Here is a 26,984-nt window from a genome sequence, read left to right on the forward strand (position 1 = left end):
GAGTGACCCGCTCGTTGCCAAAGTATATATCAACAAAATATTAGGTAAAATATTGACAATGTACCATATACTATAGATATGTTAGTACTGGATACCAACATATTCTTTCGAAGAATAAAGAACCATGAGGGATGTGACTTAAAGAATATTAGAATACTTTTTTAAGGTCCAACGTGCGCGCAGGGAACCAGGCAGAGCCCTATATAAATGGGATTGAATTCATAGTGCAAGTCATTCAAGCCCTGGTTAATTCCTTATCCTTGGTAGTTTTGCAGTTAATAAATTAGAAGAAGATGGTTCGGGAAACAGATAGGTATAAGGCCCCGAGCAAGGTTCCCTACACAAAGGAGCAGATAAGGGACGTCTTCAAACGTCATGAGACGAATGGAGATGGTCAACTTTCCAAAGAAGAGCTGGCCGCAGCCTTTGACGAACTTGGCGCGAAATGGCCTCCTTTTAGAGCTTGGTTTGCTCGACAGTATGCAGATGACAACGGCGATGGCTTCATTTCTATAGACAATGAGCTCAGCAAGCTCGTCGAGTATACCCTAGAATTGAACTATAAACTTCATTAAGTATAGTATTAATTAGTGGGTAACTAGTTCTTGTATCTACTTGCTATAGATATATTCTCAGCAAGCTCATTGACTATACCTCAATTGAAGCTCTCTATGTATGTAATCGTAGTGATGGAGCTAGACTTAGTATCTTAGTGGCCACATCCACTTCAAGTTTGAAGCTCTCTATGTATGTAATCGTAGTGATGGAGCTAGACTTAGTATCTTAGTGGCCACATCCACTTCAAGTTTGTATGCAACTCCGTCCGTGTGTAAGCGTCTTTAATTACTTGTAAGCAGCCGTAGTACCTATATATGTGTGCAAGGTTGAGGGAACGCAAGAGGTGACCTTTTGTTTCCCTCGTTACTAGGGAAGATGAATTTGAACCCTGTATGTATAATATATAGTGATTAACAAGAATAAAGTAACAAACTTTGTGTATTGATATCTATTACATATATATATATATATATGTACGTAAGTGTGTCCATATATTTATGTATGTACATATATATATTGTATTACATACGTATACATACACAACTTACACTAATAAACGCTCCATGTTATAGAGATTACTACAATCCACTCAACACCACATGTGGAAGCATGGACATGAGCAGAGCAACTTAATATGATTCCATATCAATATCTTGTTCAAGTGGCATGGAGATTTTTTTTTTTTTTTTTGGTCTGAACCACGAGGTGGTCCTGGATGGGCCTCAACTATGGGTGGCACCTTTAAGCCTTAACCACAACCCAGACTAACCCCCGCTCAAACCGGGTCGACCCGTAAGTGGTAAAGTGCTGGCCAAAGTAGTGACTCCATACGAGAGCAGGGGTCGAACCCCTGACCTTCTCTTAAGGAATGAGAGTGCCGAACCACTCACACCAACCACCTTGGTTATGGAGATTTAAATTTAAAATCTTCATATAAGTATATCAAAAAAGAAAGAACTCTCACCCAACTTTTCATTGTTACACACTCTTCTACATAATTATTTTCTAGGGGTGTACATCTGTTTGAAACCAATATAATTGTACAAATCCGCATTCGATCTAATATAGATTGGATTATAATTTTCTAATCCAATCCGATCACATTAGAGAGGTATAAATCCAATCCAATTTGATCCAATTTATATTTGATTAGACTAGATTGGATGATCGGTTTTCATAATGAAAAAAGATAATAACGAAATATGAAACATTTATCTTCAAGTTTAATATAATCAAACACTTTAATAGAATGTAAATTTAAAATATCAATGAAATGCTAGAGAAAATTATTCTGATTTTATAATATATTAAACATAACTTCATCAAATTACTTAAAATATTTATAATTTTCTAAATGAAAATTGCCTAATAAGCAAAATGAGCATGAAACTAACTAGATTGGATTGGATTGAATTTGATTGGATCCTCACAAGCAAATCCGTCATCCGATCCGATCATATGTTGGTGTTGGAAATTAGGGATCCAATCCACTCCGCCAAATCATTAAAACAGACTAAAATTGAATTGGATTGGTCGGTTTAGGGGAATTAAATTGGATCTTGCACACCCCTACTGTTTCCTTTGGTGAGCATTTACATTATACGTCACGATCTCTTAAAACATAGCACAACAAAATGAATATAATTTTTTCAATAAAACAACGAAATATTCGCGAGGATAATCAAATGGTCAAATGATTTCAAATTTGTTGATTTTCTTAAATGGAAATTGAAAAATTAGACAGTTCATATCCTTAAACCACATGTGGAAGTGCCCAAAAAAGCAATTATTTCATGCATATTAACTACAAAAGAGTTCAATTTGTAAATAAATTTTAATTTTTTATATAAGCGATGTCTAAACTATTCTAAATTAATTAAATTTATGGAAATGGAGGTTCGAACTTAGGTGCAAGGAGACGGGCTCACTTTACTATCTAATTTGCATAATCCACATCTACAAATCATTCTTATTAATAAATTAAAGAATTATGGTATATGTACACACATATATACATGTCGCTTAACCAACAAATGAAAGGGATGAAAAATGTTACTCCTTTTTTTCTTTAATGAAGAAAAATGTTAGAATTTATAAATGAATAAAGTCACACACACCAAATACCAAGTCACATAAGTTAGGGGCAAAAAGGCAGACATTTCAACTGGCAGGGAGGTCCCGATGTTATACTTATGTTTATTTATTAATATTATACTCTAGACTCATAAAATACCAACTATGTTGTTCTTCTATATATATGACAGAAACGATGTTCTAAATTACTCCAGCTACAGATAGGCAGGTTCGAATTCGAGTTCAAATTAAAGTTTCTCCACCCATATTAATAGCATATCAAGACATTGTACACCCAAAACCTTTTCATAGTTTACAAGAAAATCACACCCCTCCCCCCACCTATTTGGATATGAAGGCTGTCGCTGTCGAGTTTGATATCCATGCTGTGTTATCCATATGGCATCTATCTACAATGGGGTCACTGTAAAAAAAAATAGCAACAGTCACCTCCGATTTAGCCACCAAATATCACCAAATTGTTGCCCTCTTCTTTTTTTTTTTTTTTGGTAATGGGTGATTGTCCCTATAGTCATAGGCCAAATCTCACATATAATTGTTCCCAAAAGTCTTCGGTTTGATTCTTATAAGGACAAACCATGTGGCCTTCGTGTTTGTATATATGCATTTGGTCTGAGGATTCTATTTCCAACATGAATTTAGGGATTTTAATTCTTATTGTTAAAAAATGCTTCACCACGTTGGCCGGCGGAAAAGTTGAATTATAGAAAGAATAAAAACACAAACGGAAAAGTTGAATTATTCCTTTCGATCACTGTCCATAACAACACTGGCAGATGAAGCATTTTTACTATTATCGCTTGCAAAATTCCATGCTTTATTTGCACGCACAAATCTGGTCCATATACAAACTAGAAAATGATCAAGTACAACATGCAACACTTAGAACAAGAGAACATAACTCAAAAACAAGAAGAACAAGAATTTGTTAGATATTTCATCCATGGACATCAAGTATTATTTTTAAGGAGAGTGATCGGCTCAATTCCAAACTATATATCAACAAATTATTAGCTAAAATATCGACAATGTACCATATACTAGTACTGCATACATGTTAGTACTCGATACCAACAAATTATTTTCCAAAATTAAGACCCCTGAGGCATGTGACTTGAAGAATATTAGTTAGAATACTTTTTTATGGTCCAACATATGCCCAGGGGTCCAGGCAGAGTCCTATATAAATGGGATTGAATTCATAGTGCAAGTCATTCAAGCCCTAGTTAATTCCTTATCCTTGTTAGTTTTGCAGTTAATAAATTAGAAGAAGATGGTTTTCGATACAAATCATAAGGTCCCGAACAACGTTCCCTACACCGAGGAGCAGATAATGAATGTCTTCAAAAGTCATGACAAGAATGGAGATGCTCAACTTTCCAAAGAGGAGCTGAAAGAAGCCTTCAAAGAACTTGGCTCGAAATATCCTCCTTTAAGAGCTTGGTTTGCTAAAAATTATGCAGATGACAACCGCGATGGCTTCATTTCTATAGACAAGGAGCTCAGCAAGCTCGTCAAGTATGTCCTAAAATTGAACTATACACTTCACTAATTATAGTATTAGTGGGTAACTAGTTCTCAGCAAGCTCGTTGACTATGCTGTCAACTGAAGCTCTATATATGTGTGTGGATATATAAACATAGTGGCGGAGCTAGACTTGGTATCTTGGGGGGTTACAATCACTTCAAGCTTATATATGACTCCGTTCGTGTGTAAGCATATGTAATTACTTGTAATTCGTATTACCTATGTTACTATGTATGTGTGCAGGGTAGAGGAAACGAAGGAGGTGACCTTTCGGTACCTCTCGTTTCCGGGAAAGATGAATTTGAACCCTGATTATGTATAATATATAGTGATTAACAAAAATAAAGTAACAAACTTTGTGTAGTGACATCTATTAGGTATATGTATGTGTGTCTATATATTGTAGTACATACACTGATAAAGTTCCATGTTATGGAGATTATTACAATCCACTCACCAGCACATGTGGAAAGATTGTGATATGAGCAGATCTAAAGCAATTTCACATGCATCCATATCAATATTTTGCTCAAGTAGCATAGAGATTTAAATTTAAATCCTCATAAGTATATCCAAAAAAAGAAAGAACTCTCACAAAACTTTTCATATTGTTATGTACTATTTTCTATAGAACTGTTTCGTCTGTGATGAGCATTTACATTATACATTACGATCTCAATGAATACAATGTTTTCCCTAAAACAACGAAACGTTTGTGAGGATAATCAAATTGTCAAATTATTTCAAATTTGTTGATTTTCTTAGAGCATTTCCACCGAAGGTTCCAGCTCGGGCAAGAGGCCTCCCAGGCCCTCAAATGTGTTTCCGATGCCCAAGTCTTGTCACGACAAGAATTGGGCTCCACCAACCTGGACAAGCCCAAATGTAAGACTTGTCTGGGTTGCTGCCTAGGCAAGCTAACCCAATGCTGACGTCAACAGCTAATTGAAAGACATGGGAAAAAAAACAAAAAAATTTAGATTTTTTAAAAAAATAAATAAATATATAGCCATATTATTCACTTCCCACACCAAAACTCTATACAAATTCCTCTATTCATATCTCATGTAAATAGTGATTGTCATTGGGTTGCCATGGCAATGGATGAAAAACCAACAAAAAAAATTGCTAGGACTGGCACTATTCATATGAATAGTAACATCCCTTGCCTCCCCTTGCCTTTTGCCATGACAAATGGGTGGAAATGCTCTTAAATGATGATTCTTAAATAGTGATCTAAAAACTAGACATTTCATATCCTTGAACCACATTTTGAAGTGCCCAAAAAAGTCTAATGTAATTATTGCATTCATATTATTTACAACATACAGTTAGATTTATAAATAAATTTAATTTTTTTAATACATATGATAGTCTAAATTAATTTAAAATTTGAGAATGTGGTTTGAACTAAGGTGCAAGAACACGGAATTAGGGATCCCCAACCCTAACAGGGGCAGATTTTGAAGAAATTGGGGGCTAGTATAGGGATCCCTGGATTTTAAAAATCCCATATTGGATATGGGTCGGGGATGTTATTGTTATCCCCGTTCCCGAACCCAGCCCAATAAGTAATAAATTTATTTTTAATTAAAATAAATAAATATATAATATAACAATTAACTTCTTTTCAATTTCTTTCCTCTAAGATACTTGTTGTATTAAGTCTTGAATGGATAATCAATTGTAAATCTACTATTCCAAAAGAAAATGTGTTTTCTTTGTGGTAAATACCAAATTGAAATGTTGCACCTCACTAACTTTTAAGTTTTAACTTGGGCAAGGATACAGTGATAGCAAGGTTGTTTTTGGTTTTGATTACTTTCGCACTGGGACTTTCCTTCAAGTTCAATAAAAACCATACATTTTTGTACCTTGGATATAACTTGGTTACAATTGATTTTGCCTAAATGGGATTATAGTATTAAGGGATCATATTCTTTCTTTTTTGTATATGGCATTCAATTTAATTTCATGCCCATCTCTTACTTTCAAAATAAAAATTGTAAGTTGCGTGGGATACCTTAATACCACAATAATGATCGACATCCGACCAATTTGTTAGGCTGCAATTTGTTTGTATCGATAGAGGTTTTTAATTACCGAACCAACATTAAGAAAATATTCAATGTGTGTATATGAGTTCGTTAGTTTATAAATAAATCGGGAATTTGAGGCAGGTTTGGAAGATACTTCTTCGATGAGTACATGACAGGAATTCTCAGAAATTTCTTATCGGAGATGATATTACCATACGCAACTCCTAACTGGCCCATTGCCATCCTTAGATATAAATACCGTATATGTATATGACAAACGAAAGAGGTGAAAAATGTTACTCTTATTTTTCCGTTAATGAAAAAAAACAAACTTTATAAATGGATAAAGTCACACACATACACACACCAAATACCAACCAAGTCACATAAGTTAGGGGAAAAGGCCAGACATTCTTCTCAACTGTCATGGAGGTCCCAACGCGTACCACATCCACATGCCAATATATGCCATATGCCACCTACACAACACAGCCGAAATTGCATGGAATCTGTGTCTTTTTAAAAGAAATATCTTTTTAATGTGGGAAAGATATTATTAGGTTGCGACAACACTAATTTTCTTTCTTTGTGAAGATTCGATCCAATCCTTCTTTCTTAATTGGTAATAGGCCTAACTTTCTTTATATTCGGAAACAGATTTATAAATACCAAATTATTTTAGCTAATTAACTTTTGATTTAGTAATAATTGTCTTCATTTAACTAGAAGAAACAAATTTGAATAACCCAAATAGGCAGACAATATATATTTGTGGTGAGTTGAATACACGTAATTCTTTTTATTTAAAAAACCACAATTATTCTAATTATTTTGCCTCCACACGCAGTTTCAGCCATTTGTCTTACCTTAATTAGCAATGTAGAGAGAGAGCAGCAACTATTCTTTTCTTTTCTTTCTATTTTCTATTTTCTTTTAGTAGCCATTCTAGAAGGTATTAAAATTGAAGGTACGTAAGCCGTACGTCAAAATTTTCCACAAAGTACATGTTTATTTCATGATTAATCAGAATCTAATTCCGTAATTAAAAAAGACTAAACTAAGAAGAAAGAGTGAGAGTGAATACAAGGACAGGTTATAAATCGATGAATGAGAAGTAGAAGATTTTCAGGCTTTCACAAACAAAAAAAGGTTATCATAATATGGCGATTAAAAGTCGATGCATCACCAGCGATGGCAAGCGTGTTATGACAACCGAGGAGTTGAAACAGTGGCTGAAGAAATTTGATACGGACAAAGATGGCCGTATCAGCAAAGAAGAACTCCGCCAGGCTATCCGCGCCACTGGAGGACGCTTCGCCATGTTCAAGAGCAGGCTTGGGTTACGGTCTGCAGACGTGGACCGCAATGGCTTCATTGATGAGGATGAACTCAACAACCTTGTAGATTTTGCACAGAAGCATTTGGGTGTCAAGATCACACACTTCTGATCACCTCTATCTAATCTAGTGTACATGCACTCTATAGAGTGAATTCATAAATAAAAGGATTATTTACTGTAGTGTCATCTGAAATTATGATCAAATCTCACTTTATCCTCCGAAAGACAAAGTGATCCACTTTACCCTCTTACGAAGGCCCTACACAAGCCACGCCATGCTCTCTTACGATCCAAACTTGTCCAACCAGGGTTGTCTAGTTTCCGCCGAGAGGGCCGCTTTAATTTTCAAAGGGTAAAATAAAATTTGACCATAATTTCAAAGGACACTACAATAAATAAGCCTAAATGAAAGAAGGGTGCTGGTGACATATGTGGATATGGTAGCTCTTGACATATAAATGCCGTTTGTGTAGCTCCAGTTGTATCATTAATTTCCTTCTTTTTTTTTTCTTTTTTTTTTTTTGAAAGCGTTATTGGGATACAAGTGAAATCAAACATGTGTACTGATGCTTACTTGGAACCCATGTGAGAAAATGATATTACATTTGGAAACGAGAACTTTCCACACCAAATATGTGTATGCCTATTTTACCCATGCGACTTCCAATAATACTTGCAGATTAAAGTGTTCAGATTGAAGTGTTCATGGGCAGACTATACAAAATTGGATTTAACAGAAAGAAAGAAAAATGGAGCAGGATAGAGGTGAGACTGATTATCCAACTCTTCCTTGCATATCTTCCATATATTGTTTCAGGTCGCCAATAAATAAGCCAGCCCAGCTATAACGAAACAAAGACGACATTTAGCCAATAGTTCCAAGCTACATACGACCTGTGAGATTTGCCACCAAAATGTCTTCATAAAGCATTGTCATTCTACAACTCAAAATCACATGCAGAGTTTCTGACAGATTATAAGAAAATGAGAAATCAGGATTTACCTCACCAATCTTAGAACTAACCATATGACAAAAGTCATCTGTCTCCATATCTAGAGAGGGATAGAGAAAGCAATGAACTCTCTTCAACACCTCAAACATCGATATCAGGCGGTGGGAGTTTCCAGAAATTCCACGAATTATAGTCCTCCTGTAATGAACATGCCGGAAAGAAATTAGATATTCAAACTTGCCGGCTCTTGCCTTTGAAAGAAGGCTCCCCAACTATAACAAACTTAAAATGAAAAAGTAATGCAGAACCAAAACCTGCTCGGATGAGTTTGTGGGTGGAAACATGCCATTCACAAGAGCATGAAGGGAGGTATATGACCTCGTGTCAATACTGCGATTCACAGCAACCTCACCCTGCATACCCAAATATCACAAAGAAAAGTTGGCATTTGGCATAACCAAATTAGAAATATTTAGATTGCTGCTAAGGTATGATGAAGATCTTAATTACCTTGGGATTAATAATGAATATTTTTCCTTTTGGGATTCCAACCTTAAGGTAGCTGAATTCATCAGTATCTCTGTTTCCAAAACCAGCATAGAACGGATTGCAATCAGAAGGGAAGAGTGATTTTATATCCTGGAAATCATAAATGTAAGATATTAAAATACTATTTTTTTATTTTAAAAAACAGAAAAATAGGTGAATAAATCAAGATAAATATGTAACAGAAACTAACCTCTAAGCATGAAATCTTGAATTCATGAGGAGCTCTCCTGATAACTGAGGAAAACAGAATGTCAGTCGATGCATTAGAAATTAGATAGGATTTAGTGACCGGAAAATTACATTCCTGGTGATCAAATGAAGTAATTTCTTAGCATGGAAAACATTTATATCACAGCCATTGAAATATTTTTCTCCACTAATGCATTATTCAACAAGATAAGAATGCTCCTAAACTCTACGGAAGGCAGTTTACCATTTCAGTTTATTGTCAAGATAAGTGCAAAATGAGAAATGGAACAAACATATAAGATGCTTGAAAACTAAATGGCACATATTGCAAATAAATTCAACCTCTCTTTAATTTATAGAAAAGAAGTGCATTAGAGACCACTTACCTTCCCGAAATAGAGAAGGAAAAAGTCCATCTGGGGAAATAACAACGGGCCCATCTGGTAAAGCCTTCCCATCCTGCAAATTTGAAAACCAAGAGATAAATAAACATGAGGTTTTGGTTTCTGGATATTGATTTATCAAATGCAAGTTGAGGACTTAGCATGAATTAATTATATAACACCTGCTTAAGGTTGAACAAAAATTGTCTGGTGTGATAGGCCTGAGAAATGGCACGTGCACTCAAAAAAAGTAATTGATATCCGTTCTCCTGCAGTATGTGGAAAAGAATAATCAGATCCTTGGAAGTTTCAACGTCAGTGTGGTGAGTGTAGTCATGAGTTCATACAGAAGGAACAATGAAAGGTGAGATGAGACAAAAGGAACATTATAACAAAACATGAGCCTTGTAATTTTTAGGGTGATGACACAATACAACTGAATAAGTGGGCCAGAGATGGGGCCAACAGATTAGGTTGTGGGAAGTCGCCGAATGAAATTTTAACTAAATACGGTGGCTAAATGAACTGGCCATCCCATCAAATGATATGGAGCCAATTCACCCAACCCACCAGAGTGCTTAATAATGCATATCAAGGAATGATGAATGCAATATTCATATTGCAATCAGTCAATAAACACAATTTGAAAATCCTGAAATTAACATAGGATGAGAACAAAACAAACCTTAATCGCTGAAAACAAATGTGTAACACCAGTTTGTGACCAATCTACCCCAACCATGGGCATGAATTGACCTAGAACATCTGATCTACAAAACCGATGCAAATCAAATGGGATCAGACAAATCAGGAGAAGAACTGGTCCATTGTACAAAACCTATTGTCATACTTCGATCTTATCTTGCTAATAATTTTCTCAGTGTACAATTTTGAACCCAAAAAAGAAAGATTTGTTCTTTTAAGAACAGCTTACTTGGTTATTGTCCCATCCACATCTGAGATAACGATACGAGTGTTCCATTTCCAGAGATAAATTCTGGCATCAACCTGTTGAGTTTCAAAAATGAGAAGAAAGCACAGTAACCTATTTATGGGAAAGAAAAAAAATAACAAATTAATCAAATAAAAATGAAAACCTACAGCCAGAACGTGAACCCAAATAAAAATCACAACAAACTACCTCCTGATTCCCCAGCATTGCAGTAGAAAATCTGAAGGTTACTGTATTCCTCCCTTCCTTCAGGTTCAAGGACGCCAGCTGCTCAGATGTTGGAGTGAGTACCCTTTCTGTTTTCTTCATCCCCTTGGGTGAAAGCATATCCTTATCTCCATCCATTCCAACAGTGCTCTCTGAAGCATTCTCGGCATCGGGATTTCTACCGTCATTCAAATCTGGCTGTATAGCCTTACTGGAATTTGATCTCCTGAAAGCGAATGGCCAGAGTATCCAGCTTCCAGTGGAGGCAACACTTGCATTCGATGGATCTCCTGTAACAGTTTTATCAATTGGGTGAACAGCTGTTATACTTTTTCGATCAAATATTTGCTCTTTCCCAACTGAAATCATCCCTAAAACAATCAAAGCAGCCACAGCCCATGGAAAACAATGACCACTAATTCTTACAACAAGCCTATCATATAGATATAGTAAATTTATGAAATCCAGTTTTTTTGGGTCAAATGCTTGAGAAGCAGTGTCAGCTCCCATCCCTTCCTATAACAAATGTTTGCAGAGAGGTATCTTTCCATAAAGCAGAACTTATGCGGCTTTCTACAGTTTGCAACTTAAGGAATATTTATGCACCAAAAAAAATAAATGAGATCGTTGCCATTTGCATCACCTTGCAAACTCAGGCAATAAGTCTAACTAAGAATGAAGTGAAGGAAACTGGTTAGTGAGTTGAGTCATCACCAACCAGACTCCAATGGCAGTGAAAAAGAAATTCACTCTGACATGAAATATATATCATTTCTTAGCACCATAATATAATCTTTACCAAGGAAAAAAAAAACAAACAGAGTCTGTTCAATTGCCAGAAAAAGGATATATTTCATTCCGGTGCATGAAAATACCCAAAATGTAAATTATCATACAAGTCAAAATCCAAGTTTCTTACCAACTGGACTGACAGGAATATCTTTGAGCTCTGCTGAACCCTGAGCATTCTCAATACCAGGTATTTCTAGTGCTAACTGTTGCTCTTCGTCTCCTTCCAACTTTCTACAGATCAAATCATGTTTACCTTGATATATCCACTTCAAGGGGTTGGCACTTGAATCCAGAGAACGGCTTAAAGGATTCTGAAGATCAAGTACACTCAACTTGTCAGTCTGAGGCCTCATATTGGGTAATGACTCTACCAGCCTCCCAACTTCCTTATCAGCAGCTTTATGTCTTCTAGGGATACCAATTGCAGCCGATGTTGCCCTCAGATTTTCAATTGATTTATCAAAATCATTAGAGGGGTTTTCTTGAACAAACTTTTCTGGAGATGAATATGATTCATAATTTGTAGTGACCGATTCTTTATTGTCTTTTGGACTACATGAGAGACTATTTTCTCCATCTACACATGATGGAGAACATGACTTGATGCACTGAACTTCGGTCATTCTGATTTCGTCATCACTGAAGAGGAACTGTTGTTCCTCTAATTTCAGTGGTGGCAGCACACTTGCTGCTTCTGTCACAACACCACCATTAATAGACCCAGAAGGGGTTTGTAAATCACATGTGATATCTTCATCTTTTCTATCTTTTTCATCTTGAACTTGATGGCCAGAGTCGTTTAAACTAGATATGCTCTGTGACTCAACTTCTTTGACTGAATCAGATAATGGATTTTTATGGACCATTTGCTCATAGCATTCTGGAACTTTCACTGACCCTTCAAGGTCCATATTATAGTTACCTGTGCATGAATGAGCAGCTGTTTCTGGAGAATAAGTTTCAGGACCCTCCACTGGTTGCACCTTCATGGCAATATCTTCAACAAGTTTCTCAGTATCTATATCCTGATAAAGAACACTAAACACCTCAGTCTCAACGACTATTAAAACCCAGGTGCATGCTTTGTTCAGAACAATGTTAGCTAATTGATAATTTCTAACCAAATTATGTTTCCTCACAGTCAAGCATATTTGCATCGCTTAATAAGTCATAATAAACATTCCATCTTAAAATTCCTAAATAGGTTAAAAATTCTTCTAGTTACTATTGCCACAGATTTGATGGGGAGATTACCTTTGATAGAAATTCAGCTATGGCATGCACTGTTTCAGCATGAACATGAACTTGCCCACTTCCTCCTCTAGCAATGTACAGTCTTTCATGAGTTTGTTCGCTGGAACCATCCATTCCCACTACCGAGCTCTCTGATGATTCACAGTAAATAAAAGAGTGAACTCTATCTATCCCATCCGCCTTCTCGGAAATGTCACATCCAGGTAACAGAACATCTTTTTGTTCAGCAGAATGCTTGCCAGGACATGCTTCCAGCTCAACCGAATGTACAATTTGTGGATCAGAACATCTGATATTAGATATGACTGCAATTGCCTTCCCATCATGTTCAGTTGCCTCAATCATAGATTCATCAACATCACTAGATACTCTAGACAAAGGCAGAGATGAGCTCGCCCTGGTTCGCTCAGAATCAATCCGCATTTCTTCATTAACCAACATATTGGGAGAAGAAAAACGGGAAGTATTATTCTTCCTGGGTTTATTAGTGGCAAGACTAGTGGACCACTTCACCTCCAAAAGGTTGGCTGCAAACTCTGCACGCTCCAAAGAATCCACCTTATTTACCGTGCTATCATCACCCTCTTCCTCCTTACACTTGCGCCCCTTCATTGACCTGCTTCCAAATAGCCCAAGAATTCGTGACTTGCGGGAATTAGTCCTGGCCAATATCTTCCCATTGGGTGTATCAATCTGATCAACTGTTGCCAAACTTTCAGCACCATAATTGCAACTTTGGGTCTTCAACGGCTGCCTCTTTTCTTGAGATCGCTCATCATTCTCATCACTGGAAGACGAAGGATACAATACAGCTTCCCCTTCTTCTACCTCCCTAAGAAAGTAAGCTTCCCCTTTATGATTCAAATACATGTGGAAATTAGCATCCTCCCCATTCACATTAATGTTGACCACCTTCTCTTTTGTCTTCAAAACCCCTTGAAATTTCCCAAACTTGACATTCCATGCTGACGATTTGAAGCTCCCATCTTCTTGCTCAACTACAATAATATCTATAGCCCCACCAAAAGGGTGAAAGGGGCCAGAGACGGTGTACACGCCTCTGGATATGTAGCTCCCTAGCCTCCCAACCGCATACATCTTCCAATACTTGATTTCTCAGACCACCCAATTAACAAAAATCTCAACACTCAATCATAATTTACGACCCCTGTTGATTGCCTCAAGAAATCTCCAGGCTTTAAAGCTTAAAGCAACAAACTTTAACCCAAGTACGTCCACACAACCACCAAAACTACCTCAAAATTCAATTTTGACACCACCAAGATGACCAATAAACAAGATTACAGTATAATTTAAGAACCCAATGGATCAAAACCCAAAATTTATTACGGTTTTAGCTCAAAGCAGTTATTGCATGGATCAGAAAGGAACAAGATTTCTCTCTAGGATCCCATTCTTTAATACGAAGCCCCACAAACCATTGGTTTTTAGATACCCAACAAGTAAAAAATTGAGAAACAAACAAGAAAGCGTCAATCAAAGACCAAAAGATGGGTCGAGAGGCTGTCTCTCTGCCACTATCAAAGACAAACCCAATTGAAGAAAGTGCGTGCCTGTCTGAGAAGCAAAATAAAATGAACTCACGGAACCGCCGAGCAAGAGAATAGCGGTTGGCGCAATGAAAGCATATTCGGTTTTAATTATCCGAATGTGCCAAACCACCAATCAACATTAAAATTGCAACAAATAAAAGCAGCGCATTTCCTTCCCTTATCTCTCTTTTTCCTTATTCTTCTTCTGACCGCAGGGCTGGTTGATCAAAACCCAAAAAGAAAAAAGAAAACATTAATTAATTTATCCAACTAAAAGAATAATATTAGAATTTAGAATTGAGAAATGGAACTAACCTGAAAGAAGAAGGTCAGGTTGGAGAGAGAAAGAAACGGCCAGGGGCCTACAGTCTCGCTCTATCTCAACGGGGAGGGAGAGCGAGAGAGAGAGAGAGAGATTGAGATATTCTTGTTTTCTTGGCAATCTGAGTTGTTGCATTTATGATTGAAGTGGCAAGTTTATGTTTTTTTTATTTTTCTTTTCTGGGTTTGAGTTTGAGCAATTGAGTTAGGTGGATATTTGAATTATGTAGGCCCATGAAAGCCTCCCCTTCTTTTTTTTATTACGTCACTTTTGCCGCCATGTGGGCTTTGTCTTTTACAACAGAAAATATGAATGCCCTATTACTTACCTCAAAATCTTCGAAGCGCTTCAATTAGTACCACATCCTACTTTCTGATTGTTATTGTATTTTGGATCTTACATGTGTTATAATGGTCAAAATTTACTTACGAGCTAGTGAGCGATTGTCATATCTTAATACTGTTATTCTCGTAATAGTTGCAGAAAACAAAAAACTCTAAGCATTTCATGTGAATACAATGAATTTAGTGATAGCAGTTAACAGCGTTTGAATTACCTTAATGAACGCACAGAATTTTGAAGACAGCATATTCGACCTCACCGGCAGCACACATCACAACATAGCTGTTGTGTTGCATATAAGAGGATGTCCCAGTTTATTCATTATAAGATGGAAATCATCGGCTGGCTGTTAGGTGTTGACCACAACATGCAAGTGGGTTTATCTTTCTAAGATATTTCTTTCCAATTTATGATTTTGCTGCAGCAAGCAACAAGGGTCTTTCAAGTTTCAAGTTTCAACCACAGAGAGAGAGAGAGAGAGAGAGAGAGAGCCGTAGAGACTAGGGCTTCTGTTGGTAGGTTAATCAACCCGTCAAAAGGTAATCATTTCATAGAATTGGGCTGAGTCCCTGATAAGACCAAATGTTCCTTCTTGATTGTACAAGATGGGCCTCACTCACTCTTGCACAAGCGGGCCTCCTCCGTTTCCAATCAAAACCATGTCGTTTTGCTACCACTGCATTCTGAACGGCATGTAGTTTGGCCGAGGGAAGGCACCACCACTAACCACATGCCCAATGCTTTAGTTCCAAATCCAATCATTGAAAAATTGTTGATATATATAGGATCCATATTCTACAACATTTGGGCTTGTGATATTCTCAGGCCAACTTTTTAAAGTATCTACAATGAACTTCTTAAATTACATTCTTAGATAAATTTTAAGGAGAAATCGTAAAAATGCAATTCCAACCATGCTTCCTATCCACCTCCTTAAATAGAGAGTCCTCTAGGAGCTCCTAAATTTAATGAGAGAGAAAGGACTTCTAGTGGCTTCCTATAATTTAATGCTACTTTATTTAATGAGTATTTCAAACCTTTATTTAATGCTAACTATTTTTTATTTTATTTTTTAATAGAGATAGACCAATCAAAAAAGAGTCATAGCATTTATGACTCTCCAAATTATAGAGTATGGTTGGAATTGAATTTTTGTAAAGAGCTCCTAAAATAGCTTTCTTATATTTTTAGCTAAATTTTAGCTAAGAAATAGAGAGCATCATTGTGGATGCTCTTAGGCTTTGAGCTGTGTAGAAAATTAGAGAAAGAATAAATAAATAAAAAACCAAAGGAAGCCAGTTTTGATTGGCAAAAAAACTTACATATAACGATGATATCACTGTTTTGCTATCATCAACCAATAACACAATGACACGTGAAAAAGTTAACCTAAGTGTCATTGCGTTATTGACCGAACATAGTAAAAAATATTATTCCCATTACATGAGAGTTTCTCTCCTACCCAAAAAAAAAAAAAAAGATAGAGGACCACCTTGTATGCTTTTAACGTCCATTTATGGAGGTTTAATCATGAGAGTGAGCTCTCCCTTGAGCCCAGCAACAAAAACTTTCATGCTGTCTTCCTTGGTGGTTGGGAAAAAAAAAAAACAAAAAAAAAACAAAAACAAGAAGTGGTCAAATCTTATGCTTTTCAAAACTCATATCAGCCATCATCTGCAGCTGAGACCAAGACTCTATCTCAACCATAGCGTGCACCGACACACATTGCGCTCTCACAGTGCATATATGTGTGTAACTTCCAGTTAGGAAAAAAAGGGTGTAGGCTTAAAATGATTAAAAACGCATGCACTTTCAACTTTCAAACAGTTTGGTGGGTTTGTGATTGTGAATATAACAGTCATAACAGATCGAATTGAACCTCAAAACGATAATTAGTCTTTCAGTCACTTTCTGCACCATGGTTTTAATTACAGCCATAAACACACCTGATTCACTCATGTGTTTTTGATGTGTCAAACCAGATAGTATCATCAAGTCCCTTCTGCATTATTGTTATCTTGTGTCATCATTGTACTTGTTTGTTACTTGCTTTTTTTTTTTTGGTTGTAAAAGTTCTGCGGCCATCAACTCCCTAGAATTTAGACCCACAAACAACCACTTTGTGGAGAAAAACTTTCTTGTAAGGGGTGATAGCACTGATTTGTTATTTTCGGTCAATAATGCAATTATATGTAGAAAAGTTATCTCATATATTATTGCACTATTGACCGAGATAATAAAAAGTGTTATTCCGTTGCATGAAAGTCTCTCTCCACATTAAGCCCCTTCTCTTTTTCATCCCTAGCCCCCTACAATTATGTTTCAGTACACTTTTCTTAGAAAAAAGGAGTTTCAGTTGTTTCTCATTGCCTCTTTTTTTGTGGGGACGAGGAACTGATTAAAGCTCACTTGTTTCTTTTCATGTCAGCCTTCCCCTCGTGTGATGATTTTATAGTCATCGTATATATTACAGACTTTTTTTTTTTTTTTTGCGAAAGGTATATATTACAGACTTAATAATTGTATTTGTAAATTTTTTCCAAGACTTTGGAAGATGGAAATTGATAATGAGCCTACTTTCATGAACTGGTAATGTCTAGAAAGTCACAGGAGAGAGAGAGAGAGAGAGAGAGAGAGAGAGAGAGAGAGAGAGAGCTGGTGTTTCTAGAGCTAAAATGTCATTTTGTGGTCAAATGCTAAAAATGTCTCTCCTTTCAAAAGAAGAAGCTAATAATATACAACATCCTGTAGAAAGAATGACAGAAAGGATTATTATATATTGCTTAATAGTAACAGGACAAATTAATTATAACCTACACAAAAGACAATGAATTAAATCAAATGATTCAACCTTGAATTTCCAGATGCAGTAATATATTGAAATATTCTTTCAACTGATTAAATACATCTTCTTCATATATATATATATATGAAATCCACCTAATTTGCAAATAATATGTAAAACATAAAAAATTTCCCCTGTTTCCCCTTCCTATCTAATCGTAGCATTTGATCTTCTCTTCTGTGGCACTGGCAATGGAATTCTTGCAATGAGCAATTGCAGCTTGAATTGCTGCCTGCAACTCTTCCATGGTGCTGTCAATGGTGGAAGAAGGAAGATTAGTTGCTGATGTTGCAACAAGAAGGCCACTATTTGTTGGAGATGTTCTCATTGATGCTGGGGCTGAAAGCTCTCCTCTCCTTCCTCTCAGCTCATGCTTATTTCTCAAGCTTAGATTGCCCGAAAATGAATAAGGTTGCCTCCGGAATTGGCCCTTCTCTTTTCTTCCTCTGAATAACAATAGTGGCCTGACCATTCTCACATACCTCTTTAGTATATGGCTCACATCAAACCTCATCTTCCTCTTGTGCTTCATCTCCTTGTCTTCTTTTTCTCTGTCTTCACAATCTTTTCGCCATTTTGGTAACCCGAATAATGAGAAAGACTTGGACTTTGTTCTTCCCCTTGCCTCACTTTTGTTGCTGTGATGTGGGCTTATCTGGTTTATGCTGCTGCAGCTGTTGTTCTTCTTGTTGATGATATTCTTGTTCCTGCCAATGCTGGTGCTGCAGTTGTTAGCATTGTTGTTGCTTTCTTTGGTTGGTCTCTGATCATCATCTGATAAGTCTTTGATGGGAAGAGTGAAGCTGTCCAGGGAGTTGGTTGATGAGCGAGGAGAGACAGGAAGGTGAGAGAGCAATTGGAGAGGAAGCAAGTGGCCATGGAAGAAAATGTCATCTGCAGGGGACAAATCAATAGCAAAAGAAGGTGGGGTGGATTTGGCCTTGTTATGATGATCAGGGATTGATGTGGAAGAAGAGTGGAGAGAGATTGTGAAGGAAAAATCATGAGAGGGAGAGGAGGAAGCTGAAGGTGGTGAGGCAGGAGCTGTACTTGGTTGCTGCACTTGCTTTGCTGCTGCCTGCCTTAATTCTTTTCCAATTCCTTCCACTTTTAGTCTCTCTTCTTCATGCCTGGTTCCTACAGCTTTTTCTCTGGTCTTTTCCTGCTGATGGGTGCCCATAACTCCAATGATTTTTTTGTTCAACCCTGATAAAGGGATCAGAACCAGTGTCTGGTTTTTCTCTCACTTTTCTAAATTTTTGTTCTTCGGATTGTACCAAACCTTTGGGGAGAGAGAGATAAGGAAGTAGTGGAGAGAGAGAGAGAGAGAGAGTCTTGTCAGTCCTGTGCAGTTGGGCTTCCCATGTCTTTTATGCAAAACAACAATCCATATTGCCATGCATTATTTCTCTTTTGATATAGAGAAAAAGAGAGGTTGTGGTGGCCAATGACACTAGAATGAGATGATAAATTTAGCTGTATTGTTATAGGCTAGTGGGTCCATGTCAAATCCAACAGCTACTGGGAGAGAGTTGTGATTTTGGGAAATGAGGTCAGAAAGATCCAAATTTTCTCTAAAAAGGCAGATGGGATTGGGAAGGCAGACTTCATTTTGGGTATGCGTCTATTTGTATTTAGTTGTTTTGCCAGTGAGACTGGTCCTCCCCACCCCAAGAGAAGAAGTTAAGTCATGTTCACGTACACACTCAAAAATGCAAAACCCCTAGAGCCCCCCCATATCAAGAAGAATCTTTGAATTTTTAAACCAGGCACTTTATATTCTCCTTCCTTTAGCTTTTCCCATGTTGTGTTTTTAAGATTTTTAGTATTTCTATGTTGTGATGTCAGATACCACTCAAATGGAAAATTGAAGGCCTTTTGATCGAGAAGATAAGATTTCAAACCAAGCAAAAAAATTGAAAAAAGTCTCTGTCTTATCTCTCTAAAATTGAAATTTTCGAAGAAGTTGACATAAGTAGGTTAGGTTAATTGGTTGGAGCAATGAATTTATTTTTTTACACGTATTCCTCTTATCGTAATCTAATGAAAATTAGTTTTAATTTATAAATTAATAGTTTTAAGTTTGAATTCTCATGATAAATTGGTAGTGTGTGTGAGAAATCATCATTTCCTTATAATTTAGATTGTTGCCCTGTGTTGATAAATACATAAACAACAATCTTCTTGACCATTTTCTGATTCTTAAATCTAAACCTCACGGGCTCATATCATCTTGATCATCTAAGTTGTGTGATCCCCAAAGTTGTCTACTTCCAAGTGATACTGTGATCTTTTTATTCGAGGTTTTTGTAGAACAATCAAATTGTCTAAAACCAAGTTGCGTGGAGAGACAGAAGAGTGGTCTTTGTATACACGGATACCATTCAGGATTGAGATATATATGTACATTTTGTGTAAAATGTCTAAATAATTTAATGCAAATGATTGATTATTCAATGTCGGAGAAAAAAGGGACCCAGCATGGATGTTGTCATAATTATTTAAAACTATGTTGAGGAGTAACATTAACCACGAATCCATGAATCCAAACAAGTCCAACATCGGATTCACATGGTTCACCCCACCAATCAATTGAAAAGAGTAGAAGCCCTAGTTGAGAAAAATTATTGTACACAATCGATGACATGAATTAGACATGCCACATAATGTACGAGATAGAATAAGAAGATGTAAGTAACTCCTAATGATGATTAACACGTGATGAAAAACAATAGAGAAATGAAGTGTGAAGTCGTATGATCATGTGGTCAAGCCCTTTAAGACGGACGATGATGAACACACACAACAACTGGATTAACGGGTTGGCATAAGTCATAAACAAAATTTTAAAAGTTGGGTGGTGATGGTAGACCCAAACACACGTGCACAGTAGGGGAGGGAATTTTGTTCTTATAGTTGAGGTCAACATCTCAATCATGCAAGCATTATTGTGATGGACTGACTCATCCTCACCACTTAACCATTCAAAAATCATATTGTTATTTTCTCTAAAGGATAAGACTTAAGAAGCAAACATGGCATGAAACAAAGATTTCGCACTCAGTCCATATGGGAGAGAGAGAGAGAGAGAGAGAGAGAGAGAGAGAGAGAGATCGATCTTATTAGGCTTGGAAAAGTTTCCCTTCCCCTTTATGCTTTTGCCAGCAGCCACTCTTTCTTTCTTTCTTTCTTTCTTTCTTTCAGAGACCACACACGGGGTCATAGGAAGGAACCCAAGCCATCAAGAAGAAGCAGCAAAAGGGTAACAACTAACAAACAGAAGCCAGCGTGTAAGATTTTCGCTTTTGCATCCCCCTTTTTCAAAATTTATTTATTTTGTTTTGATCGTAGTTCACATAAACAATGAAGACGATCTTTCTTTTCGTTACAACAATTAAGATAAAAAGAGTCCATCACTATATATAACTTCATGTTCCGGTGTTCATCCCTACACCGAGCGAAAAACTGCCATATGACGGATTGTATATAACTGATTACACCTATTAACGGTAAATTATCGACAATAGAATGTCTTGTATGGGACTATAGTTCTCTCAGCATAAGTTTTATTTATTATTTATATGTAAAAATGGTCCCTTCTTGGCTCCTTGAAACAGGAAACTAGCGAAGCTCACATGAAAGTGTAACTTGGCTCCTTGAAACCAAGAGCAAAATGGTCCCTACTTGCTGACGAGCACAGCCGTGCTCAAGGAAACTACACTACCAATTGACAATGCCAACTCTAAACAAGCAACCTTGTCACTTTGATAACAAAATGATTAATTAAATTATAGATTAGAAATATAGATAACGTATGGGTGCCAAGTCAAAAATTACTGTTAAATGATGCCTCTTTTTCCATATATAAATTACAATTATAGCAACCCTTTTAACCATTTGAAAAACAAAGGCACGAGACCATGGAATTGTACAGAGATAAAATGGGCAGCTATCCAGTAATTTAACTGAGATACTAAATTATTACAAACAGGGGAAAGGAAACATCATTAGAAAAGAATGAAAAGATAAATTTCTTCAAAAAAATAATTGTCAATCTTTCTATTTGATAGTTACCTTCCTAGTTATATGGAAGGATAGCTACTTTGAACAAATACAGAAAAACCGAGAAGACAGGTTTTTTTAAATCTCCTAATGTGTAATGAATCTGCCTGAGGTTTCATCAATTTCACCTATATAATAATATTACATTGAAGAGTGGTTTGTTTCAATGTTAGCTCTGTAAAATAGAAGGGCATGGATCCAGAGAGAAAATTACCTCCGATGCATGGTTATGCACAAGTAAGTTCATCCAGCCCTTCCATGAACCTTTTCAAGGGAGGCAGGCACTGATTTTACGTCACTCTGAAGTTAGAAAACAGAACTTAAAAGAAAGCATGCAGCTCTATCTGGGATCTTCCGATTTGAAACATGACAACATGAGAGAGAAAGAGAGAGATCCAGATAGGTTGGTTCCTCCTAAGTTGAGTGCCAAAACGGATCGTAAATCTCCATTGAGAAATTGAAGGGAACTAATATCAAGAGAAGCACCACCTTCCCACTTCATGAACAGCTTCAAAGTAATTGTTAGTGCTCTCAAGTTCAAATAATGCTCAGGAGGGTCGGCTAATCACTATCGCTATCACGTCTTCCTGAAAGAAACAAGCCAAGAATAAATTAAAGATTGTGCCAGAAATTAGAAAAAATAGAAATAAAAATAAGAACAATTTGGGAGAGAGTGGGGAAGGTTGTCATACTTCCTGAAGGTCTTTTTCCCTCCATAGCCTCTCTCTTCTCTTGGCAACTCGAGCAAAGGAATGGGCCATCCCAAGGTCGCAATTTTCCTGGGTTAGATGATCCACTGTGTATCGAAATACCCTCTCCCGGTTTAATTTCTACTTGACAAACTGCACACATAAACAACTTGAACATGTTGCAGAGCGGGTATTTTGTATCTAACCTGCATTCCACATGAAGATACTGTCAAAAACCAGTAAACCTACATAAACCCCCTCCATATAAAGCTCCACCAATAATGAAACAAACCCATTATACCAAGTTCAACTAATAACGAAAGAATGTTCCCAAAAGAAAAACTCAAAGTTAGAAAAGGGAACAGAAATGGAAAATAAAATACTAAGTAAGCAACAAACACTTCTGCCTGACCCAGAGATCAAAAATCAAGTTTAGGCCATGAATATGATTTTTAAGCACAAACCTCTCAGAAAGCGAAGCAGAACCTTCCTCAAATAATTCCTCCACCATGTCTGGCTCAATATACTCTTTTTCAACATTAGAAGATGAGTCACAATGCTTTTTCCGAAACATGGATTTAAACAACACTCCTTTTCCCTGCTTCTTTGGTTGCGACGATGGGAGTGGCTTCTCATGTGGCAAAATATCAATCACAATGCATGTTGTATCATCCCGAAGTCCCTTGTGGCCTACAGCATCCTGGAAATAGAACAAAAAGTCAGACATAGTATTGAAGTAAAGAAGAAAGTGCCCTCCCAGCACAATAGTTCTGGCAAAGCATCTAACGCATGGGTCAAGGTGCAAAAGCTATAAACTATATAACACATATAACATAACTTACAGAAAACTGAAACTTATAACTGCTATTATACCTTAACAATCTGTGCAGCTGCAGCATCTGGTGCCATCCCACGACAACAATCAAGAGCTGTTTCTGCAGACAAGGCATCCCAGACTCCATCACTCGAAATGATAAGTCTACCACCAGCTGAAGACAACTGTAGGAAAAACAATGACAAAAATTCTTTAAAATAATGATTTCAAAGTGAAGACATCATAGAAAATTATTGTTCCAACAATGAAAAGCAATAGGTAATAAAATAAAAAATTTCATAAAGTACAGGGGTTGCTTTTACAAATGTCTGCTGAATGTTTTGGCACTAACATCTAAGGGGGAATCGAGCATATGGAGATTAAAACATGGACGCTGAATGTTGTAAAATGTGACAACAGTAGAAACATACCTTCATTTGCTTTACGTACGGAACAGGGACAATGAACTCCCCAACATCCATATCACCAATAGATCGTGACAGACACAAGCCACCAGGCCAACACCTCAAAGGACCGATCTACAAAAAAAGAAATAAACAAATCATTTCGTAAATTAGTCAGGCTGTGCATTAGAAAATACCCAGAATTCAACACGTGGAAAACCAATAAATTATAACAGATGGCAGACTGATATCAACACTTAAAAATTTTCATCTCAAGAGCAATATTTAGAGCACAATTTCTTCAAGTTCATAATCTTATTAACATCAGGGTCCGACAATAGATTCAACCTATCTTTAAGCACACTTGTCCATGTCATCCACCAGGATTTGATATCCCTATCTTAACATCTAAATTTGTGCTTGTAAAAATTGATTTCCTGGAAAATACTCAACAACTTAAAAACAATAAGCATAAGTAAGGCATGAAGAAAAGTTACCTCAGCCCCACCACCAGTGTTAAGCCGACCAACCTCACCCCCACTTGCAGTGATACGCAACCGCCTATTCACATATAGTTGGGGTGGAGGGTTAATAAGGGATACCGATTATTAAGTAAGTTAAAAACACATTATACAAATAACTTACTCCTCTTCATTGATTTCAAGCCTATGGTCTGCTGATAAATAATAAACTCCACCTTCAGCAGGTTCAAGTATGCAACGAGAATCGCCAACAGATGCAACAGATATTACCCATCCTTCTATAATCACAAAGGTGACAGTTGTTCCTGAAGTTTGAGCTGCAAGATGAGAATAACAACGCAATATCAGAAGAAAAAAATTACGACTTAATCAATCTTAAGGTAAAACAAGGGCTATCAATTCAATATCATAGGGTCAAAGTAAAAGCAGATTGAAATTAACCATACCTCTCTCTTGAAACTCTTTGTCTGTCTTGACAAATCCTGCTACGAAAGCCCTTGGCAATGCTGCTACCCATTCATCTCTGTTAAGATCTGAAGGCATAGCAGCTAAAACACTATTTAGAAGATTCTCCTTTGAGTAAATAGCAGCAGCAGACCCGTTATGCCCATCAAATAGCTGCAAGACATGGTTCAGTAAGAGCAATCCAGAGCACTTAAGCAGTAACCATCAAGCTTTGAATGATTATCAATTCATTAGTAGAGGATACCCATGCTTCAATAGTGGTTTCGGTAGTATCAGTAAAACTTGGAAATAGAAGTAAAAAGAGTTCCCAAGATTAGGTAGAAGGGGCAATCAAAATAAAACATCTACCTAAGAGATCCTACAAAATGTAACAAAAGTTGTTTTGGCAGACCTAGCAGCACAAGTCTTTTAATGGCTTAAAAGAACTTGTTTACAAAACATAAGCACAAGTTTAATATTCCCAGCATTATTCCCACATCCTTGAGCAATAGCTAGTCTAACAATCACCACTATCAACTGCATATTCAAATACATCTAGTTTATCTAAACATGAAATAGAGCTTATGCTAAGTGATAGTATCATAAATTAGAAAACTACATATATCAAAAGACAAAAGAGGGAAAGCATGTCAATAAAAATCCACCAAAACCAGCTGATCAACAAACTCAAGCAAACCATTGGGTAACAGTATTTTCCCCTTTGATTAACATCAATATTAACTTCTTAGCCAATTCTACATTTTCTTCAATATAATGGCAGACCAGGTAAAAATGATAAAAACAGAAGAAGCGGAGACAGACAGAAAAATACCCCAAAAACTGAATACGTAGAAACTCCATCTCCCACAACTCTTTGACATTCCGTCTTTACCAGCGTAAAATCCTCCCCCTTCTTGCTCTGACTCGCCTGACCGTGCACAATCTCGGGTCTCTCAATCTTCTCATTGGCCAATTCACGCTTCAGCAGCACCGAGAGCGGAACCGTCTGATGATTCTCATTCTTGTTGGACATTGTTCCCCCACGCCCAAACACCTCAACACAGTCTCAATATACTCCTCCTCCTACAACCTCTAATCTTCCATCTCCGATTCTCAAACCAAATCCTGCAAAACAAAAGACAGCAAAAATAAACGCACGTAAATCAAACGCTGCGTTTCGCGCATTCTCCAATCTAATAATCGATCTCGTTAATCTTAATAAGAAATCGTCGACATCAGTGGCTAAAACGGCCACGACGACAACGAAATCAGCGAGATCTTCAAACGAAACGGCACTCACAAAAACGAATCAAGCCATTTTTATCATCTCAAAAATCGTAACAGCAAATGAAGAGACAGTTAAACAATAGCAATGTCGATATGAACACGAATTCGAGAAAGGAAAAGAGAAGAAAAGAAAAGAAAAATTACAGGAAAGAGGGAATGATTAGCAAATGGCAAATGGTGATTACGCGCGAAGAAGATGAGCGTAAGGCGCGAGGAAGACGAAGGTGGTAGCGGTGAGTCGCTCTGATCGAGAAACGTGGATCCCGGCACCCTGCAGAAATTCCATTCTCTTCAAAAGGAAGAGAGAAAGATAAAAAAAGAGAGCGAATATATGAAATGAAAAAGCGCAAATGAAGCTGTTCTTCTCCTTTTCTTCCTTCTTTTTAAGAAAAAAAGGAAAGAAACAAATTTAATTAAAATAAATTACTAAATTACTAAATTTCCTGGCGCTGACGTGGCAAAAAACACGCCGTTTCTCTTTTCGGCGCTCCGAGCCGCGTTTGACGTTGTTGTAGCAAGCCGTTTGACTTGTATGGTGCGCAAGAGTCAAGAGCAAAAGGACGTATTCGTGACTTCTTCGTGGATCTCTCTCTAATTCTGTATGGGCCCACAATGAGGTGTGGGCTCCAGTGGGCCCCTTGATTGTAAGGAATCTGCTGTGGTCGACCAGTTAGGACAAAACATAATGGGATTTTTTTTAGGGAGATTCACTATTATACTCAATATGGGGGCCCAAATTATAAAAATACCCTATATAAAATGGAGACCTCAACTTCAGTGAGGACTCGGTCAAGCAAAACAACCCCTCACGGACCGGAGGACAAGCAAAAAATCATAAAAATGAAAAATAAATAAACAATTTACACAACGAACGTTTTAGCCCATGTATGGGGATGGTAGCTC

General features: G+C 37.0%; 4 protein-coding genes across 6 annotated transcripts; 1 reads left to right on the top strand and 3 right to left on the bottom strand.

The window, feature by feature from the left end:
- Positions 1–293: 293 nt before the first annotated feature.
- Positions 294–787, top strand: LOC117618781. Its single transcript, XM_034348511.1, has 2 exons — positions 294–541; positions 625–787. The coding sequence occupies exons 1-2, from the start codon at positions 294–296 to the stop codon at positions 785–787; spliced, it is 411 nt and encodes a 136-aa protein (XP_034204402.1).
- Positions 788–8,128: 7,341 nt separating this feature from the next.
- Positions 8,129–14,798, bottom strand: LOC117622995 (phosphatidate phosphatase PAH2). 3 transcript variants are annotated; one of them, XM_034353825.1, is made up of 13 exons: positions 14,706–14,798; positions 12,838–14,607; positions 11,711–12,608; positions 10,774–11,081; positions 10,567–10,640; positions 10,318–10,402; positions 9,815–9,901; positions 9,636–9,708; positions 9,251–9,294; positions 9,022–9,150; positions 8,826–8,924; positions 8,562–8,709; positions 8,129–8,452 (listed from the first exon to the last, which is right to left on the bottom strand). In XM_034353825.1, exons 2-12 carry the CDS (start codon positions 13,933–13,935, stop codon positions 8,653–8,655), a joined length of 2,952 nt encoding a protein of 983 aa, XP_034209716.1. In that variant the 5' UTR covers positions 13,936–14,607; positions 14,706–14,798; the 3' UTR covers positions 8,129–8,452; positions 8,562–8,652. The 3 variants fall into 3 exon arrangements, with proteins under 3 accessions (XP_034209716.1, XP_034209725.1, XP_034209732.1); XM_034353834.1 differs by having other exon boundaries at positions 8,129–8,476; XM_034353841.1 differs by lacking the exons at positions 8,129–8,452; positions 8,562–8,709; positions 8,826–8,924; positions 9,022–9,150; positions 9,251–9,294 and having other exon boundaries at positions 9,679–9,708; positions 10,318–10,397.
- A 3,131-nt stretch (positions 14,799–17,929) lies between these two features.
- Positions 17,930–19,521, bottom strand: LOC117623013 (BRI1 kinase inhibitor 1). Its single transcript, XM_034353851.1, has one exon. It carries the CDS (start codon positions 19,077–19,079, stop codon positions 18,051–18,053), a length of 1,029 nt encoding a protein of 342 aa, XP_034209742.1. The 5' UTR covers positions 19,080–19,521; the 3' UTR covers positions 17,930–18,050.
- A 2,304-nt stretch (positions 19,522–21,825) lies between these two features.
- Positions 21,826–26,463, bottom strand: LOC117613279 (probable protein phosphatase 2C 12). The gene is made up of 10 exons (XM_034341896.1): positions 26,226–26,463; positions 25,627–25,919; positions 24,797–24,968; positions 24,514–24,667; positions 24,366–24,429; positions 23,896–24,003; positions 23,524–23,649; positions 23,115–23,350; positions 22,654–22,856; positions 21,826–22,548 (listed from the first exon to the last, which is right to left on the bottom strand). The coding sequence occupies exons 2-10, from the start codon at positions 25,825–25,827 to the stop codon at positions 22,523–22,525; spliced, it is 1,290 nt and encodes a 429-aa protein (XP_034197787.1). The 5' UTR covers positions 25,828–25,919; positions 26,226–26,463; the 3' UTR covers positions 21,826–22,522.
- Positions 26,464–26,984: the final 521 nt, after the last annotated feature.

The sequence above is a fragment of the Prunus dulcis genome, chromosome 1 (assembly GCF_902201215.1).
Source record: "Prunus dulcis chromosome 1, ALMONDv2, whole genome shotgun sequence".
NCBI lineage: Eukaryota > Viridiplantae > Streptophyta > Magnoliopsida > Rosales > Rosaceae > Prunus > Prunus dulcis.